The sequence below is a fragment of the Protopterus annectens genome, chromosome 12.part0, assembly GCF_019279795.1.
Source record: "Protopterus annectens isolate FY-2018-M chromosome 12.part0, PAN1.0, whole genome shotgun sequence".
In the NCBI taxonomy this organism is placed as follows: Eukaryota; Metazoa; Chordata; order Ceratodontiformes; family Protopteridae; genus Protopterus; species Protopterus annectens.
The window spans coordinates 499563534-499584808 of record NC_056746.1 but is presented as its reverse complement, the minus strand read 5'-3'; the positions used below and the strand labels follow the sequence as shown (position 1 = coordinate 499584808).

Below are 21275 nucleotides of genomic sequence, written 5' to 3'. Positions count from 1 at the left end.
GTATTGCACAGTTACGAGAGAAGAGAAAGAGAAGGCCTGAAAGGTTTTGAATAATAATGGTGGAACCTTGCTTGTTGGTTACTATAAAGAGTGAGTGACTGGGCAGGGAAGGTGGATGGTAGGAGGGGAAAGAGGAAATGAGTGACTGAAAAGAGCGATGTTGAATATATGTTGGACAGAATTCTGATGGCAAACCCCAGGCAGGTGAGAGAAAGAACAGATCATGATGACATGGCCTGAAGAATGGTGAAGAGATACTGGGAAGGGATAGAAGTACATCACAGGATGAACAACAGTGCTAAATACATTACGAGAGGTGGATCTTCCAAAGAAGGAGTGAGATAATGAATGAATTACAGATTCTGGAGGGTCTGGAGAAAAGAGAATTTGGAAAGATGTCTGATATTGTTAAATGTGCTTAATATAATTAAATGTACATTATGAGCTATTTAATAAGAGAGAGAAGAAGTGTTCATTGCAAGGAAGTAAAAAATGAGGTAATGTTTACAGATTGCTGTCATATACTATGTATATAACAAAAGGAAGTGAAGTTATGGAGGGGCAGCTTTTAACACAGAAAAGAAAAGGGTCAAGTTTGAAAAGCTCTAAAAGTGAAATGTCTAGAACTGCTTTAAGACAAGAGATAACAGTAGAATTATATCTCGAGGGATAGCATTTATTTATTTATTTATTTCCAGTTTGATGACCGGGGATATACACTTGGCTCAGGGAGCCCGTTTTCAGTGGAGGCTTGGGAGAAAAGCTCCATGTTACAAAGTTTAGATACAGATACAATATAGAAAAGAAGAACAATTTACAATTATGTTTCATGCTAGAGAGCAGGTGTAATTTCTTAGGTACATGTTACCTTTAGATACCGACACAATATTATTAATGAACAACTTACAGTTATATTTCATGTTAGAGAGCAGGTGTAAATTCTTAGATACATGGTACAAATTTGATATTTACAATATGTACATGTGTGGTTGCCTATAGATCATAGCTAGACAGGCTAGTAACCATAGCTGGAGAGGGGTTTAGAAGTGGAGAGAGAATTATAGGACTAGGTGGGGAAAATGCAGTTGCATTTTGTGTTAGAGTAAAGGTAGGAATGTAACTGAGATTTAAAGTTTTCAAAGTTTGCACAGGTCCTTAGAGAGGAAGGAAGAGAATTCCATTTTTTTGCTAAGGAAAAGGATAGCAGGAGTTGACCAGCAGGGCGGTTGGGTTTTCGGACATAGATTAGGTTTTGGTGAGTAGATCTGAGAGTTCTCTGAGGGGTGTAGGGGAGAAGGATGTTGCATACAGCAGGGCACTTACAGGGTTGAAAGATTAGTTGGTGGGCTGTGGTAATCTGAAGATAGTCTAGATGGTTGGAGAGTTCAAGCCAGTGTAACACATTAAGGGCAATACAGTGATGGGAGGAGTATTTGGCTTTGGTGACAAAGTTAGAAATCTTATTATAACAGACTTCCAATTTTGAAGTGAGTGTGGCAGATAAGTTAGTTAATAGAGAAGTGCCATACATTAGTGAGGGGAGTAGATAGGTAGTGGCAAGCATTTGTCTGGCGGAAGGAGAGAGAAATTGGATGTTCTTGTATAGCATACCAAGTTTCATATGGGTTTTCTTAATGTTTTGCTGGATGTGAGTGTCAAATTTCAAGTGTTCATCAATAGTGACCCCGAGTAGTTTGGCAAAGGGAACAACCTCTATAGTGGAGTTGTTTTGGCTAATGATTTGGAATGAGTTTTTATCAAGATGGGAAGCTTTTGAGGGAGAGAAAAATAGTATTTTGGATTTATTGGCATTTAGTGAGAGGTGATTCTGAAGCATCCAATTTTCAGTGGTGGAGAAAGCAGCTTGGGTCAGTGTCTGAAGCTCGGAGGTTGGTGGCACTGCAGATTAATGTGGAATTGTCTGCATATTGTACAATTTTGGTATTGGATATGGCTTTGTGGAAATTGTTACTAAAGATGTTAAACAGCATTGGACCGAGTATGGATCCCTGGGGAAGACCAGTGGGGGTGGGAAGGAAGGTTGAGTTGCCTGTCCCCCATTTTACAGCTTGAGATCTATTGGAGAGGTATCTAGAGAACCAGGATAAGGTATTCTGGGCGAGATTAAGGTTGGAGAGATGGTTTAGGAGATGGGTGTGGGAGATGGTATCGAATGCCTTGGACAGATCTAGAAGAACAGTAGAAACTATTTTTCCAGAGTCCTGGGCAAGATTTATTGTCTCTAGGAAGGAGAGAAGTGCAGTGGTTGTACTATGGCCTGGAAGCTGTGTTGGGTTGGAGGGATTAGTTGGTTATTGGCTAAGAATGGCATGAGCTGAATGTGAATGCATTTTCTAGTAGTTTGGAAATTGGGGAGAGGATGGCTATGGGGCGGAAGTTGGAAATCTTATTGTTTTTGCCTCCTTTATGAAGCGGTAGCATGAAGGCAGTGTGCCATAGTTTGGGAACATAAGATTCTAGCATGGATCTATTGATCAGGATGCTAATGGGAAGAGCGATACCATCTGTGGCTATTTTTAGGAAGGAGGATGGGATATTGTCAGGGGCATTGGAGCAAGGTTTTAATTTGGAGAGTAATTTTTTTTAATATAGGATGTTGAGATGGGTTTAAGGTTGAATATAGGTGGAGGGTTGGGGGCGGAGGGCGTTGTAGGTTGTGGTGATGAAAGGGTGGATTGAGGGGAGGGGTTATTGTTAGGGAAGGTTTTGGTCAGTTCAGCTGTGGAGTTAGTGAAGAAGGAGTTGAATAGAGAGGCTATTTCAGGGTCAGATTTGCTGGTGTCAGGGCAGGGGTTGCTTTTGGTACCTGGGTTGAGAAGATAATTAATGGAGTTCCAGAATTTTTTTGGGCTTTTAGATTGGTTAGATTGGAGTTTAATATAGCAGGACTTTTTTGCAAGGTTGAGGAGTTGTTTATATTTAAAAAAAGTTTCAGGCCACTTGTTTTGATGGTATGTTTCCCAGGATTTGTCTCTTTGTAGCATAAGTTTTTTGGTATTTTTGGTTAGCCAAGGGGCGGATTTGACTTTTACTGTTTTTGTTCTTGGTGGTGCTAATGAGTTGAGGATGTTTAAGAAGGAGGAGTTGAAAAATTCTATGGCATTATCTAGTGGAAGGGTTTTTAGTAGGTTCTAATTTGTTTGTTTCAGGGAGTTAGAGAAGGTAGCTGGGTCAAAGTTTGTGAGGTTATGTGTGTGGATGACTTGGTGTAGGTGGGGAGAGGAGTGGGTAGCTCAGTAGATAAATGCTGGCAAGTGGTCTCCTACAGGGTCGGGTGTGATGTCAGAGTTTAAGATTTTATTGGGATGGGAAGCTAGGATCCAGTCTAGTGTGGTACCTGGGGGGTTTGTTTTATTGGGCCTGGTGATGGAGTTAGTAGTGTGTATAGTTAAATAGATTGATGTATATGGTGGGATTGGGGTTATTGATTTTATTCCAATCGATGTTTATGTCTCCAAGTATATAGGTCTCCTACTTAATATTGGTCAAGATCCAGAGGAGTATGTCCTCCAGAGTAGTGGTGTTGTTACCAGGGGGGATATAGAGGGCAATGATACAAATGCTTTTGTGGTTATTTACTTTTAGCAGGCCTGTTACTAGTTCTGCATTATTGAATGTGGGGATAGGAATAGGGTATGGAGTGATGGATAGTAGGTTAGAGTAGATTAAGGCTACCCCCACCACCTTTTCTGTTTGAGCGGTCATGTCTGAGGGAATGGAATCCAGGAGGAAGGATTTCAGAGTCACTAATGTGAGGTTTCAGCCATATTTCTGAAATGGCTATAATGTCAAGTTGGTTGAAGTTCAACCAGGCATGGGATTGGGTTACTTTATTTCTTAAACTTTGTGCATTAATGGTGAAGAATTTGAGGTATTTATGGTTAGCTTTATAGTTTGAGGTGGGGAGATTAGCAGTACAGGTAGTGTTTGGTCCAGGATTTGGATGTATGTCTCCAGCTAAGCAGAGGCAGTTGAGGAAGGGTAATAGTATTTTTGATTTGGTGTTTAGTAGTTGTGTGAAGTAAAGTATTAGCTTAGGTGTGTAGTACTTAGTTGAGGGGGGAAATAATTTTATTTTGAAGTAGTGGAGTGGGTTGGGTTGAACTAGTGAAGCGGATATGTTGTGGAAGTGTGTATTTGAGTGATATGAAAGGAGGTTGGGAGTGGGGGATAGGATAAGAAGGGTGGGTGGAGTAGGTGGTGGGAGTAGGAGGTAGTGAGATATACAGGGAGTAAGACTAAAATGCAGATAGTTGGGGTGAGAATGGTTTGAGGTAGGAGTCCAGGCATGGTGGATAAGTGTAAAGATATAGTAGTGGGAGATGAATTAGGGAGTTAGGTGAGAGAAGAGGAGTGACTGAGACAGGCAGGTGGAGTAAAAGGGGGGTGGGGCTGTAGATGAGGTGATTGGTTTATAGAGAGAGAGAAGGGGCTTAGGGTTCCAATAAAGGTAGGAGTACTGGGGTGTGTGGGAATTGGGGGCAGGGTAGGGGTGCAGAGTGAGTCCATAGGGCGAATGGAGCAGGAAGAGCTAAAGAGAAGGTGGCTGGTTGAAACCAATCAGCCAGCTGAAGCAGAAAAGTGTGCTTTGTGAATGAAGTACAGGGACAGTAGGAGAAACAAGGATGAGGGGAGTGAGGTGGTGAAATATAGCTCATGTCAAGTCAAAGCAGGTCAGTGGGGCAAGTATGAATGGGAGTGGGAGATAGCTTGGGATAGAAGAAAAATAGATTTAGGAGATCTTAATCAGTAAGTGGGAGAGCAGTGCCACCTAGTGGTAAAAATATATATGAGGTAGCATAGGAGGTAAGGGAATTAAGGACCGCTGTAGGCTGCTTGGCAAGTGAGGGTAAAGTACAGGCACCACAGTGGTGAGCACTAGTAAAAGATTGCAGTACATACACTTTATATTTTATCCTGATAGGGCTATAGTTGGGAAGTTCCTTAGAAGGTTGTGGTAGTGTCCCGTAATGGAAGTCCTTTAGGGGTTATTTCCTAGACAGTAGTGGAAAGGGTTAATTAAATGTGCAGCGGTAGGGAGAAGAGCAGAACAAAACAGGTAAACAAGTAAAATAAGTTACAGAACAAGCTGAGGGAATGCAGTTAAGGAGTCAGCAGCAAGGAAGAAAACAGTTTGAAAATGGGGCCTGGAGTCCCAGTAGGTAATATCACCTCCTGTAGAGATCTAATTGGTGGGATAGGGGTTATGAAAGTTTACAGCACTCTATGTAGGTGTGGCTAGAGCCAAGCCCAGAGTCAAGCACAATCACTAAAAACTCTAACAGAATATGGCTATGTACTGATCATAGTAAGAATAGGAAGTTTTGTTATATAGTACTATCAGGTACGAAATAAAATATTTCTTACCCAGCCTGTTTTAAGTTAACACAGGCTGGGTAAGAAATATCTTAACACAGGCTAGAGACCACCATGTAATAGACATAAGTTTGTTGAAACTAACAGGCAGTCTATTAAGAAATGGGAGAAATAGGGGGGGTCCTTGCTGCCAAGCTACTTTACAGCATACCAACTTGCTAGAGAGTACAGTAGATAATGCCTTAAATAAGTATATTGTAAAATGTAAAAACTAAGCCAACATACTTTGCAGATAAGGAGATACTGCAAGGTAAGAGAACAGAGCTGTGTGATGAGCGAGTTTCGTTGCAACCGTTTAATGCAGCATGCAGGACTTTTAACAGTACGCTGTCAGTATGAAGATGAAAAAGACAAATCTGACCGATAGTTTGCACATAAGGAGATACTGCAAGGTTAGAGAACAGAGCTGTGTGATGAGCGAGTTTTGTTGCAACCGTTTAATGCAGCATGCAGGACTTTTAACAGTATGCTGTCAGTATGAAGATGAAAAAGACAAACTTGACCGATAGACAGCAAGCTGAGGGAACGCAGTTAGGGAGTCAGCAGCAAGAAAGAAAACAGTTTCACAATTTACATTAATTAAGAAGAAATAAAAGGATGTTAAATAACTAATAGTTGAGTGACAGCATGTATAGCTAGGTGCTGAACCTAATTTGTAATAAGTAGGATTAAGTCCTTAAGTTTACATACGAGTGAGAGAATAAGGTACTGTAGATTATCATTTTGTCGAGGGGCCACAGAGTTGTGATAAAGCCTGTGATTAGGAAGATGGGTTTGGTCTTTAGGGTCTGCCATCAGAAAGTAGACAAGTATAATTTGGCACAAAATTATTTTAGGCTTCTGGACATCCAGGAAGAAAAGTGGTAGAAACAATAAACTGATTGCAGATAGGATAGGCAAAAAGGTTACATTTTTGACTGTAGTTGAACAGCAGTCCTAAACTGAACAAAAAATGGTGACTAGATCCACTGACAAAGTAGAATAATAGTTTAGTAAACATTCATTGAAGCTGAAACTGTGTCCATGTCACTATTTATTGCCAAAAAACATGGGAGGAAAAAAGATTGGTACAAAACAGGAGGAGAATTAAAAAGCTGATTAAAGTCTGCACTAAGGAGAAAAAAATGCAATCTATGAAGCACTTTAAACTTTCATTTTGGCTATTGGAATAAGAATAAAGTTGAAAGCTGAAATGTGGTAAAATTTGTTGCAAGAAAATATAACTAAAGAATAGTTGCACTGATAAGCTCAGAATGGCAGCAGAGTGCCAATTAGGTGGCTAGTCCCAGTGGGACACCTGTTTAAATATTGTATGCATACATGTTAATGTGTGGGTCTGGGTGAATAGTGAGAAACATCACATTGAATGGAGACTGTAAAAAGGAGGTGACTAGAAGTGAATTGTGGGAGCATGCTACATATATGTACTGTTAGATTGTACAGAACATGTACCAGTGGTGCTGTGGACATCTGATCCTGGCCAGTGTAAATAGGAATTGAGCGTTTGTGCTTGATTTTACCTCACAACAAAAGGCACTGATATCTGTTTGAACATCTACTCAAGGAAGACAAAATCTAAAGAAAGCAAACTGAAATAAGAGGAATTTATGGGGTCATAGATTCATAGTTAGTCACTAGGCTATCAGCCTAAGAGCAATTTTAAACCTAGCCAAGTTGTCCCCAAACTGACCAAAATATTGCTGATATGTCAATTCCTAAGGAAGTTTACAGTTACAATACAGACTTGAACACATCAAGCATTCATGTTTGCCCCTGTTCATCAGGGACATAAGTACCAACAAGGAGTAAATTTGCGATTTCCCATCCATTGGTCCAAGTTATGTTTTGATAGGGTAAGGGATGGGCATTTCTTCACATGGATGGGAAGCCTATTTTAAAGAAGGGGTAATCTTTGAGACAAATACTTGTCCCTCCAACATGTACTGTTTATGTTGCAGATGAGGTTTAGGTCATTAGAATGGGTACATCTGATACTATTTGTTTTTCGTATGTGCAGCAAATTCATCAGGGTGGGATGATAGGATGCCTTGTTCATAGGTTCATGGGCAAATACTAGGCTAGCCACCCTCTTGGAGCATTTTAAGCCTAGCCAGTTTCCATTAGTGATAATCAAACCCTGTACCTTTTGTCTGTGAGGTAAGTTTTGTAACCATTATGCCAACCTCTAAGGCATTCATCACTGCACAGCAGTCTGTTTATTCCATGTATTCTTTTTTGTAAAGAACTACTGTGATCTTTCAAACTGTATCAAGTGCCTTGTCAGGTACATGCTGAAGGGTGCACCGCACTTAATGATTGATCTGATCTGAGTCAAGTACAGTGGAGCAATGGCCTTCTTGGATGCCATGCTTTTACTTATAAGTTGTGCAACATAGAATGATTTTCAAACCACAGTAGACACATGGTGGTCAAAAGTAAAGTTACTGTCAACGTGTGTTACTAGATCTCTGATAAGTGGGACTTCTTTTAGGGGTTTATTATCACTTAGGTAATTTTCAGGGGTGTTTGTCTTTTCAACGAGTACTATTATGCATTTTTTCACAATGGGTTTTAACCCATGGCTCTACCAACAGTTGTTTGTCTGTGTCAGGCCCTCTTGAAGGGTATGTCTTTAGGGGATTCGGTGGCCATGCCTTGTTTGCAGTCATCTTCAAACTTGGTCAGCCTGAGGATTTTGACATTTGCCTTGATTTCAGAGAAGTAGATGTCAAAAAGAAGAAGGCCCCAGCACTGATCCCTGGGGAACTCAGGTCTATATTAGATCACTGAACGCTTAAAAAAGCGAACGGTGATTAATCGACCCTATGTAAGCAAAAGCTTACAATTTCGAACTGTCAGAAGAGTGATTTTTTTCCTAGAGAAAAAAATGCTGTTCCAACAAAAAAAAAAGTAATAAAATACTGCAAACATTACATTAAGTGGGGGGCTTCACCCCACCCACATCCCCCTACTTAAATATACCAACTCCGAGACCGCACTACAGTACCAAAAGTGGCAAAGTAACAAAGTGGCCAAACAAATTCTTTCCCAGGGAAAGAATTTGCTTAAAAGCCGCTTCGATATTTTGCCATTTCAGGCTTTGAGTTCGACCAAGACGCATTCAAAAGAATGCATCTTCGGTCTTCTAATAGGGAACTGGGAACTCTGCTAGTGACTGACCTCTTTGTGAAAGTGGGCTCCCCTATCCTAACTTCTTGCATCCTATCAGTCAGCCAGCTGGCTATCCATCAGGTGACATATGTGTTTTTGCCTAATTTTGTAAGTTTATCTAGAATGCTTGGGTGAGGTATTAAGTTAAAAACCTTGGCCAGGTTAAGGCAGGCAGCGTGTACAGATTTAATTTCATCCATAGCTTTCATGACCTTCTTGAAGAAATTCCCCAGGTTAAGTAGGCATGACCTGCCTTTGATAAAAAACAAACTGGATAGGTTTCAGTGTCTGTAGGTTTCCTATGTCATTGTTCATCAGATCCATGATAATTCTTTCAATGGCTTTGTATATGAGACTAGTCAGACATATGAGTCTGTAGTTCCTGGGGTCCATGAAAGCCCCCCTCCCCACTTTGTGTAGAGGGAAAACCATGGCAGTACTTAATTCATTTAGCATGATGCTTGTCTCGAGGCTAAGGTTAAAAAGAGATTCTAGAGGCCCTGACAAGTCATGTTTCATGCTGTTCAGGAGGCATCCTCAGATATTATCATTGTTCATCAAAGCAATGTTCTTGGCCTTACAGAAATTAGTGGGGACATGTTCCCTAGTATTAGTTGGTGGAAAAATGGTGGATGTTATTTCCTGAGGGAGACTGGAGGTGATGGGGGTAGAATCAATGCTAAATTTATCAGGTCTATATTACCACATTGAAAGCACAGATCAGCAAAACCCCCACACCCCCCTAACTAAATATACCAACTCCAAGACTGCACTTCAGTATTGCTTGTCTTACCTTGTTGGGAAAGGTTTCATCGATCTCCTGCTGCAGTTTTTGCTGCGCATCTGGGTTGGTGGCCAGGTTGTAAGCGACGTATGTGAGGGCAGTGCTTGTGGTTTCATATCCAGCTAATATGAAGAGAACGGACTGAGACATAATTTCACCATCTGTCAGTGCTAGTAGTCCAGGATTATAAAAGGCAGAAGGAAAAGAAAATATTAGTATTACAACGGCAGCATGGCGACTACAAATGTTAGTGCAACATTTGCTCTAAATTTGCCACTGCGCTCCTTCCATATAATGTTAGTATATTTATGATCTGGCACTCTTTAGCTTACTATCTATTTTTTGGCCAGCGTTTAGTTTTACCTAACCCATGAACATAAAAATTCCATCACTGGTGTTAACCATGTCATTTCTGCCTGAGATGGTTGCATGTATACACTCTTCCCATTATCAGATATGATTTTTTTTTCATATCTGTCCTGATTTTTTTCTGTATCATTTCCAATTTGCATATGCCTTCCCACAAAAGATGGCTGTGAACACTTCTGGGTACAACATTATTGCTATAAGTTATTCCCTGCCTGTCAAATTTTCTAAAGTTATAAAATGAAAGTCCATCAATTCTTTTTGTGTAGGCACCCACTAATGCTATGGTGCAACTTTCTTTATCTTGCTCCAGGCAGCCTCTAGAGTATTTACATTTTTTAAGTGTCATAGTCTTCAGAACAAAATTAAGTATTTTAGTTAGGGTTCAATCAATCATTTAGTACGGTACCATCCTCTCATCCCTTTTAGTGATAAACCCTTTTACATTCCAACTCTTGTCTTGTTGTATTTAGTGACCATCGGTATCATATCTCTACTTTTCCATTGTGCTCATGAAACTGAAAGCCCTGGTCTAATGTGCAACTCAAACTTCCAGGGTGCTAAATCACTTGAACACTCGATATTCATTTTCTGTGTCTGCACTTTGTCACCTTCTCTGTTTGTTGTGTCCTGTTGACTTCATTACAGACATCATGTTTAAATGCTGCTAAAGAACAGGCAAGACATAAAGACATGGGGTTTCATAAAAGAAGTGGGAGCTGACAGGAATCCACCTTGATTCAAGATGGAGTCAGCAGCATTTAGTTATGTTTCACTTCCCCAATATGGTATAGCATTTCCTGTACTTGATGTGCATAGTTCAGTTAAAAATAAAACGTGTTTGTTTTCCTTTCAACATAGGTTTTAAAGGAACCATTCCATTAAGACCAGGCTTCCTGTCTGCCTGTAAATCAGCTATCCAACATGTTTCTAAAGCTTCTGTTTTGTAGGGTAAGTCTCCACCTCTTATTCTATCCTGCACTTTTTCCAAGGCTGAAAAAAAATTTATGGCCAGGGTATTTTTGAATATGCTGTGACAGAGCATTATTCTGGATTTTAAGTCTGATATCACTGAGACGGTGCAAAATTCTATCCTTAAAGTGCCTATTGGTTTTGCCACAGTACCAACTGATATTGCGAACATCTCACCCCCTAAAGGGCCCATATCTATACAGGAAGAATGCAGAGTCCCTGTAATTACAACTTCACAGGTAAAAGCAGCACTCTCTAAAGACAAAAACGCAACATCCATGGGACTGGACAACATCCCAGGCTGTGTTTTATACGAACTTCAGAATGAACTGGCTCCCCACCTAAGCACCATGTTCAATCATAGCCTCACTTCAGGCTTTGTGCCCACTGAATGGCGCACAGCAATAGTTATCCCACTCCACAAAGGGGGAGCCACCACTGATCCTGGGAACTATCACCCTATTAGCTTGACAAGCCTGGTCTGCAAGGCCATGGAACGTATCATCATGGAATTCAAAAACAAAGATGTTGATAACCTCCAAACTCTGGACCCCACCCAGTTCAGGTTTGTGAAAGGCAGATCTTGCCTCCTGAACATGGTTGACTTCTTTAAGGCAGTCACCAAAGCCGTAGATGAGGATAAGGTGGTTCACACAGCCTATCTTCACCTCGCCAAGGCTTTCAACACCATCCCCGATTCTGGAATTATAGCTAAACTCACTAAACTAGGTATAAATCCCTATGTCACAAGATGGGTTGCCAAATGGCTCACTGACAGAACCCACACTGTAAAAGTTGCAAACTCCAAATATGACTTCAAGCCAGTATCAAGTGGAGTACCACAGGGTTCAGTCCTGGGACCTCTCCTGTTTGGTATCTAATTCTCTGAAGTACAGGCTAACACAGAGGGCTTCAGGCTAACAAAGTTCACAGATGACTGCAAACTAGGAGCTATAGTCAAGTCCCCAAATGATGTGGATATCCTACAGAAGGGCCTCACTGAGACAGATGCCTGGTGTCAGAGACATGGCCTCAAGCTCAATGCCAAAAAGTGCATTGTTAACCCCTTTGGTAAAAACTCTGTACCCATGAACTACCACATAGGCAGCAGTCTTCTTAACACTGAATGTGTGATAAGAGACCTTGGGACCCAGGTGGACAGTAGTCTCTCCTTTGATAATCACATTGCCACAGTAGTCAGCAAATCCTTCTACGTGGCACACCTCATCACAAAAGGGTTCTCATCCAGGAAAAAAGAGGTCATTGTTCCCCTCTACTCAACATTCATTAGACCCATTATAGAGTACAATGCCCCTTTTGGAATGTACCTCACAAGACATCTGCAGCAGCTGGAAAGGCCACAGAAGTACCTCACAAAGAGGATTACTGGCCTCAAACAGCTGCTCTACACTGATCATCTCAAAAATCTCCAGCTTTACTCTGTAGCATGTCGCCTACTCTGAGGTGATCTCTGCCTAACATATAAATCTATGTCATACCCAGAGCTGTTGGACATGCTGTACCTAAAGAAATCCCAATCCCTCTGAGTTACACGCTCTAGGGACCTAAACCTTGCCACCACAATAAACAGGACTTGCTGGAAGGATAGATTCCAGTCCCAGAGACTTCCCATACTCTGGAAAAAGCTACCCATCTATGTTAAGCAAAGTTCCTCATAAACACTCTTCAAGAAAAATCTTGATGAGTGGATGGGAAACAGGAAATACACCCCAGGGATCACTTCTGTGGCTCTGCTCGACAGGGGCACAGGAAATTAACTTTCTTGGGTTGGCGTAAGCCATGGAACTTTGTTGGCTAGGCTTACTTAGGCCCTTAGGCTGATAGCCTAGTATCTACCTATGAACCTATGAACCCTGATAGCTATCACAAGTAGCTATATATATATATATATATAATGTTTTTAGTATTGCAGTCCACATACATCCTCAGTTGATATATTCTACCAGTTACAGGATGTTTAAAATGATTGCTGTTGTTTATGTGGGAGCATATTTTACATTTTCCACAAGGGAAAGTACCCATTTTAAAGTGAAACTCTGGTGAGCAACATTTCTTTGTGACATAATAGTGTCTTCAGATTCAACTTGTTTTTAAAGGTGACTGTTGGAATATCACCAACGATATGTATTGTCTTCAATCGAAGTTAAGATCTTCCAATTCTTTCCAATGATTTCACAGATAGCCAAGACATCACTTCTGTGTGTGTAACTAGACATCTCATATTACCTAATTCATTGTGTTGTTTATCATTGTCATCCTTTCTTCTGGCTGAGAAGTAAGGTCTCCCTGTATCTTTTCTCTTCACCTTCATTTTCAGGGTTCCATTGTTGGATTTCAGAATCTTTATAAAGTGCCTATTGGTTTTCTCAACATAGAATCCCGGACATCTAAAACAAGTAGGTATATATATATATATATATATATATATATATATATATATATATATATATATATATATATACACACACATATATATATATATGGATCTACATTGTTTTGTCGAAAACACATTTGGTTGAAAGTCAGTTTCCCCAGCACACTTGACTGAAAGCTCACTTCATCGAGAACTCATTTAACTGAAACTCATTTTGTCGAACGTTATAAATGGTCTTTTCCCCACTGTAGTGCAAACCTGGAGTTAGAATATTAAGTAAAGGGGGGTGCACAGCCCCCCACAATGGGAGGTCTGGGGGGTGTAGTCCCCACCTATGTTAAACATTTTAAACATACACGTATACTTCTAAGTTAAATAAATAACTCTTTCCAAAAGACAACTTATAACCAAACTATTTGGGGGGGCTACACCCCCCACCCCCCTTACTTAATATTCTAACTCCAGGGTTGCACTACAGTGGGGAAAAGACCATTTATAACGTTCGACTAAATAAGTTTCAGTGAAATGAGTTTTCAATGAAGTAAACTTTCAGTGAAGTGTGCGGGGAAACTGACTTTCGACCAAATGTGTTTTCAACGAAATGAAGTAGACTTATATATATATACAAGATTAATTTACTTGCTGTTGACCTCTGTCCATCATAAGTATCATACTGAAGCTTCTCTTATTCTCCCAAGGATAAAAAAGAAAAAAAATGCAAGAGAACAAAGTACAGTACAGCTCTCCTCCAGTTACACAATTATAAGTTCTGGCTATTGTGAACTTTATCCCATTAATATTTTCAAAGTCAGTAACCACAAAAAGGGTAGGTTAAGGATTATAACAATGTACTTAACTTATCTGGAAGTGTATTAACAGGTGCTTAGTTGCCTCTTCCTAATCTGTGTTTGTTTTTGTTTGTTTGTTTGTTTGTAGTTGCTAATTGGCGTAGAGTACTGATCCACATGGATCTTTTTCAGACTTAGCCAGTAAGTAATTCCTGTTAAAGTGACTTGGCCAGAGTCACACAACAGGCAAATGGACCACAGGAAGCAGCTCATTAACGGCTCATAACCTTAATCCACTGTGCTAACTGCCAGACTAACAGAATAAATACAAAACACATGAGTACATAGTTATCATGTCCCTTTATTGTGATCAAAGGTAAAGATACATGGATAAATATATAATGGATGTATATAAACACACACACACACACACACACACACACACACACACACACACACACACACACACACACACACACACACACACACAATACAGTTCTGCTTTTTTCATAAAGGAAAACAGCATTTTATTTTTTAAGTTCAAATACAAGCCACTTTTTGCTGGAATAATATAAATATTTTATGACTTTGAAATAGTACCAAATAGCAAAATGTCATAGACAAAAATGCAGAACAATAGATTATGAAGCTTAACACAAATCAAACACTGTCTGTAATAAAGGTTACCTTTGTAGACATGATCTACTCCATTTGAACTGTGGTGTTTATTGGATGCCTGAGAATCCATCATCATTTGAAGGAAATCCACTCGATCCTAGAAAGTTAATATAAAGAGCTCTCATAAATTAACCTGGCATCATTCTTTGTGCAGAACAATCATATAAATCAATGGGTGGTTTTATGCACATATTTTCATTTGCTATTCTTTTATACAGCGTTAGTGATATATTGGTGAATTGTGCCACATGTCAGCTGGACAGAGAATCTGGTCAGTCTTGAAATTTCTATGCCTTTCCTGTATTCATCGTCTCCTCCAATGTGTCAGTGATAAGTAAGATGCTGGTTTGTTTCCCTGATGCCCTCAGCACAGTAAGAATCTCAATACTAAGGCTTCAAATTAATAGACAGTCTATTTTCCATTCTTTGACATAACTCAATTTAAGGAAAACTGTTACTATGCAGTATTACAGATTTAACAGAATAGACAAGACATTTTGTTTCAAGGGCCAAGTATTACAGGCTCAAGGCTGGGGATTTTCTTCTTATCTTGTTGGGACTTCACTTTCCCTATATAGTGTAATATTAAAATAACACAACATAACTGCATGACATAACACAGCATAACACAAACTAATATCAGATATATCACATAACATATAACATATCATATATAACATATAGCGTAGACTAGTTGGGATAAGAAGTTCTAAAAGATGCTTTACTTTTTCCCTGTCCTAAAAATGTTAAAAGCCATATCTGCCATAAAATAAAAATTGCAAACTAGAGTTAAGCTTCTTGACATTTGGATTTGCTTCAGGCAGATTATTTCATTTCCATATCACTCTTACAATGAACCACCTCTTTCTTCTCTGCAGTGACCCTTTATTGTAACTTATTTAAGATTATTTCATTTCCATATCACTCTTACAATGAACCACCTCTTTCTTCTCTGCAGTGACCCTTTATTGTAACTTATTTAAGATTATTTCATTTCCATATCACTCTTACAATGAACCACCTCTTTCTTCCCTGCAGTGACCCTTTATTGTAACTTATTTAAGATTATTTAATTTCCATATCACTCTTACAATGAACCACCTCTTTCTTCTCTGCAGTGACCCTTTATTGTAACTTTGACCCTTTATTGTAACTTATTTAAGATTATTTCATTACCATATCACTCTTACAATGAAGCACCTCTTTCTTCTCTGCAGTGACCCTTTACCGTAACTTATTTAAGATTATTTCATTTCCATATCACTCTTACAATGAACCACCTCTTTCTTCTCTGCAGTGACCCTTTATTGTAACTTATTTAACTCATTTAATTCTGGAAAGCAGGAGGCTAATTAACACATTTGTTTTCTGAGATTTTCTAAGCCAGGAAATAAATTGCTTCCTGACAACTTTTCCCCAAAATCCTCTTCTGAAAACACACTTCATTAGATTTACAAGATCCGATAACTGGTATGAGTTATGAAAGAAAAAAAAAAAAAACGATATCACTTTGGTAGACAATGGGCTATACACTGGTATTAGTATCAAATTTCTGTCTGCAAGTGCTGATTGCATATTGCAGATTTATGTTAGAAACATTGTATTTTGTTTGTCAAAAAATACTAGTGTTACAATCAAACAAAAGATTCTATCTCTAAGTTTTCAAAATAGACCGAATATATCAGTGAGGGAATTGTTCGCCTGTTCAAGAGCTTTCCATTGATGTATGATAAAAGGGGATAGCATACTACTGTTTTACGATATTGCCAATTTATTAATTTCACAACATTTCAAAACGATATTAATCAGCAAAATCATTTATGTTAGATGTCAAGTAACAGTGGTAACACTGTGAGCCTTAATGTTTTGATAAGATGGCACCATTTGTTCAGCTGTAGGTCTCCCTGCTTTTATGAAAGTAATACAGCTATGAAAATATGCGTAACAGTCATAACTGCTTTAAAAAGAGTATGCATATTTCAGAATGTCTTCACATTGCCTACCAAGTTTTAATATAAGTTTTTCAGAATACTCACTCCTTGAATACACCAAGCCCCAACATGGCAGTATCACACTCTACTTTTACATTATTAATATAGATTCATAGATAGGTTCATAGATTAGTACTAGGCTAACTGCCCTTGCAAGCCATTTTAAGCCTAGCACATTATCCCTTGTGAGACTCAAACCCTGCACCTTGCATTTGTAAGGCAAACACTTTAACCATTAGGCCACCCTCCTAACCCTGGAATGGAATGGAAATGTCATATTTTTTTGTAAATATTACTTAATAACTCCAGCTATGCACTTTCCATGCTGACAATTTTACTGTCATGCATAGCAAATCGTGTCAGTTTGTAGATGCCACCTTGCTGCCTTTGCTTTATGTATGTACCTTTTCCAGAACTTCAGAAAAAGGACTTTGAAAACAGTCATGATTGTACCTTTTTTCAAGATTAAATTACACAGGAGCTTTGCTTTCCCAATGACTTATAGTGCGTGGAGTATGGGGATTGCACTCCAATAAAGACAAATGAGTTAAGCACCAGAATGGCCCTGCTTAAGTTGTTAAGGTCAAGTGCAGCACTCAGCAGTAAAATCTGCCTATACTTACCAGAAATAGCAACAGAACAAAACATTTGTTTCTGCCCACTGTCCATACCAGTAACATGTCCCCAACGTCCATTAAAAACTTAGAAACTTGCTAGAATAACAGGATGTGTTAGCATGCATACTCTGAAGGAAACAAACTCTGAAACGCAAATGCATGCTTTTATTTAGTACTTTGTCAGAAAACCACAGATTTTATGAAAAGAAATGAAGCAATAATCTGTACGTGTGGTAAAAATCACGACAATTGTGAGGCATGAAAATTAAGTGTAAGCATAATGGGCTGCCATATACTGCCTTTCTGACAACAGCTACTAAATGCTTTATGGCTTTGGCAAAACATTTAGCTTTTTTTACTCCTGTAACTATTAGTATCTGGAGCAGATAAAGGTCCATGCACTACAAAGAATTACGATCGTGTCAGTGATGTCACTGATCATAACCTTGAACTGCGTGTTCTTTAGATGGACGCCAAGATTCACCTCTTGAGATTTGTTCTTGAGGGGAATTTCTTGGCCTCCAAGTCTCGAACACATAATAAGCAAGTTAGGATCGGTGACCTGATCATAATCCTGCATGTAAGAAGCAATAAGTTAACCTGAGCCATTGTAACAGAAATTCATCACAGACACCTGATACACTAAAGTTAAAATCCCATCTTAATCATCACGTTTAATCAGTAACATAATGAAAAACATTGCAGTTGCGTTATTCTAGCCATGTAAGGAATATAAGATAAAGATCTCCTTTCAACTTGTAAAAAGTTTCTAAACCGTTTTTAGTTTGCCATACAATTCCTTGGTACTAGGATATCACACTTCATTCCCAAACTCCTAAAGAGGTTTCAGTAATGTGATTGCAGGATTCCTACTGGCAATGTAGTTCCCTGTATTCGACCATGTGTAATATCCCTATTCGTACATATCAAGTCACCCTCTTTAACCTTTGTCTTACCCCTCACCATGCTGCATGCCATCCTTTCTTGGATCAGATTAATCACAGTAGGACGAATCCCTAGATGTAGCTCTAGCATAAGCTATATATAGTTATGATAAGCTGTGGCAAAAGAACTATTAAAGTGTTGAAAGGCAGCAGTATCCTATATAACCATATCCACTGCAGTCAATACATTTTCCTGGAAGGTAAGACCTTTAGGTATTCTGTAAATGTAGCAAACACATTAGGGATACAGAGGCAGAGCTCTCTGTTCATGTCACAAATGCAGAAAAGACCCTCATTTTGAGTAGAATCCTTCCATCACCAAGTCTGAATGCCATCTGATTGAATTCTAATCACCAAAAGCCACTTTCAGTGAATAAAAGAGAATTTGTTTTGTGGGAAGAAGCACCTTATCCCTCTGTGTGAGGAGTGATTCCCCACCAGCTGGATGATCACACAAAAAAGGGAAAAACTGCAACCACAGTCATCACTGAAAGTGGCTTTCAGCAGTCAGTGTTCAACTGAGCAGCATTTAGAGAGAATACATTCAGCAGCTCAGCTAGCTTATAACCTTCAGTACTAGTGGACCCCCCCTCCCCATACAAGCATGATGGCTCTATTTCAGATTCACACCATTTCAAAGCTCATCTCGAAATCTATTTGTTTTGAACCTCACCATAACTTTGCCAGATGCATTTATTGGATTAATATGCCTATAATTCTTAATGATATTAATATCCTCTTTAACTTTGGAAATAAGATTAATATTTTTTAAACAGATTGGCACTTTACCTTCTTTAAAGTAAAACAGTGGCACATCATTGCATATCTTAGCTGATCTCATAGCCCGTTCAGACCAAAATTATTTTCTGTATACCCTGATTTGCTGCTGGAACCTAAATTTAATCTTAAGTTGTATTATTTTACCTTTGCTTAATTAGTCACTACCTTAAACTAGGAGATGTAACACTATTATTTCCTCTTATTCACCCACAATATCAGACAATCAGACCTTATAGTCTAGAATATTTCCTGCAAACTTTTAACTTACTGCTCAAAGCCTAAAGTAATTTATGTTTACTATTTTTTTCTTGAGCAACTAGCTTAGCCCAGAGGCTGAACCACTATTATATTTCTTATTGTTCTTTAATAGATTGCTGCCTTGATCCAAAATGGAAGGTCTGCATGCTAGTTTACCCTCTGTTGCCAGCTTCATAACACTTAGTATACTTAGGCAATGTGTGAATTGCCTGATGCTTATAGATAATGATCTTTTACTTAACTTGAAATCCAAGAAGCTAACCAAATTTGAGCCCACAGTGTCACAATCAAGCACATCTGTAAATAGCCATACTAGATTATCATATGCTGAGGGACTTAAACATCCTCATCCAAGCCTGAGTGGACTAGCAGGCTCAAGGCTCAGTGCAAAGAAAGCACTGCAACAGCTGTTGTGTCTTTTGGCTTTTCCTGGTTAGGGGTCGCCACAGCGGAACTCCGGTCCGCTAATGATTGGCAGTAGATTTTTACATGCCGAATTGCCAGCCCTGATGCACAACCTTCAACGAAGGTATGCCCATTCACGCATGTCTCCACACAGAAGACGCTCTAGCTGAGAATCGAACAGGACAACGTCTTACTGTGAGGCGACAACGCTACCGCAGCACCACCACTGCATGAAAGCACTGTGATAAAACAGCTGGGAGTTACCAGCATGCAACATATCTCTTATACTAAAGCAATCTTCAAATCCAAATAGAAATGTACTAGTGATTGGTGACTCCATAGACAGTCACACTGATTCTACACTCACTAAGTGGGACAAAAGCAGGGTGACAGTGAACTGTGTCTCAAAGGCTAAGATTACCAATATTCTAGGACCCTAAGGATCCTTAAATCAAACAAACATGTGTATGGCACGGTGCTACATGTTGGGTAAATGATGGCATGTAAAAACCATGAGGGATACGGAGGCAGAGCTTTCTGTTCATATCACAAATGCAGAAAAGACCCTTATTTTGAGTAGAATCCTTCCATCACCAAAAATGGTGCTGAGGTATAAAGAAGAGCTAAGTGGCTTAATGCCTTTAATAATAAATATTCAGGGGAGTTCAGTTTGTATCAGCATGGGATAAGTTGTTTGACAGCTGCAGTTGTTTTGCCAAGGATGGTTTGTATCTCTCATTCCCAGGCTTTTGCATACTTGTAAAAGCCTTCACAGCCCCCACTGTACCTTTTTTAGGCAGAGTCCAACAGATGGACCTCACACCCGAACATCCAAATCTAACAACTACTGGACCATATCAAAGTGGTTTTACTTAATGCTCAAAGTCTAAACAACAAACTGCCAGACCTTGAGGCTCAACTGCATTTGGAACACATCCATTTATTTTTTGTTACAGAAACTTGAGTTAAGTGCCCAGACAGTACTCCCTCAATACTTGGATTTTGTGTCTACCACTCTTTCTGACCTATATATGATCATCAGATCATAGTGCAGTCTAAGGCTGAGACTTACTATAGTAATGACTTTTTAGACTGCTAATGTCCACACATCCTCTGCGTTTTGTAAAAAATTACATTTGTTTTGCTCCCGATATCTGCTGACCATCAGTCCCCTCCCATCCTATCCAACTGGTGTATTTGTTTCTGATAACTAGAATGAGGGTCATCTGAGAGATGACATCATCATCGACAGCCATCAGGGGGAGTTTGAGGTTTTCTGCTTTATGACCTTATCCCTGGTTACACTCATGTGAGTACTGAGGAAAGAAGTTCAATGGCCTAACTGCAGAAGAAGCCCCCTCCCTTCTGCATGGAGCAGTCCCTCCAGGCAGCCCTGCCTTCTGGTATGACCAGCCCTATGTATAGACAAGCTATATAGCCAACAAGAGTGCTGCTCTGTTATAGGAACTTCTGTGGTATTTATTTTTTTCAATTTCTTAAATTAAAGAAACCCTGTATTTCTTTACTTTTGAAAATAAAACAAAAATACATGGCACACATGGCCCCTATTTGAAGATACAGCAGGGAGGAAATGTTGTAGACTTGGTTACTAAGTTTGTTGGCCTTCTGTTCAATCCCGCCCACAGTTTGCCTGGACAATGAGTCGGGTAGATTACAGACGAGACAGAGCAGGAAGTCAACAAATTTGAAACTGAAAACATTTCGAATA

The 21275-nt window shown here is 39.4% G+C and overlaps 1 protein-coding gene across 1 annotated transcript in view; it reads right to left on the bottom strand.

Moving 5' to 3' along the window:
- The window catches only part of LOC122816666 (cytochrome P450 3A9-like), a gene marked incomplete in the record, with an annotated part of 160184 nt that overhangs the window by 36928 nt on the left and 101981 nt on the right, over positions 1-21275 (bottom strand). The window contains 2 exon segments of the mRNA XM_044089620.1: positions 9362-9522; positions 14561-14647. Of these exon segments, the coding sequence (XP_043945555.1) occupies positions 9362-9522; positions 14561-14647 (248 nt within the window).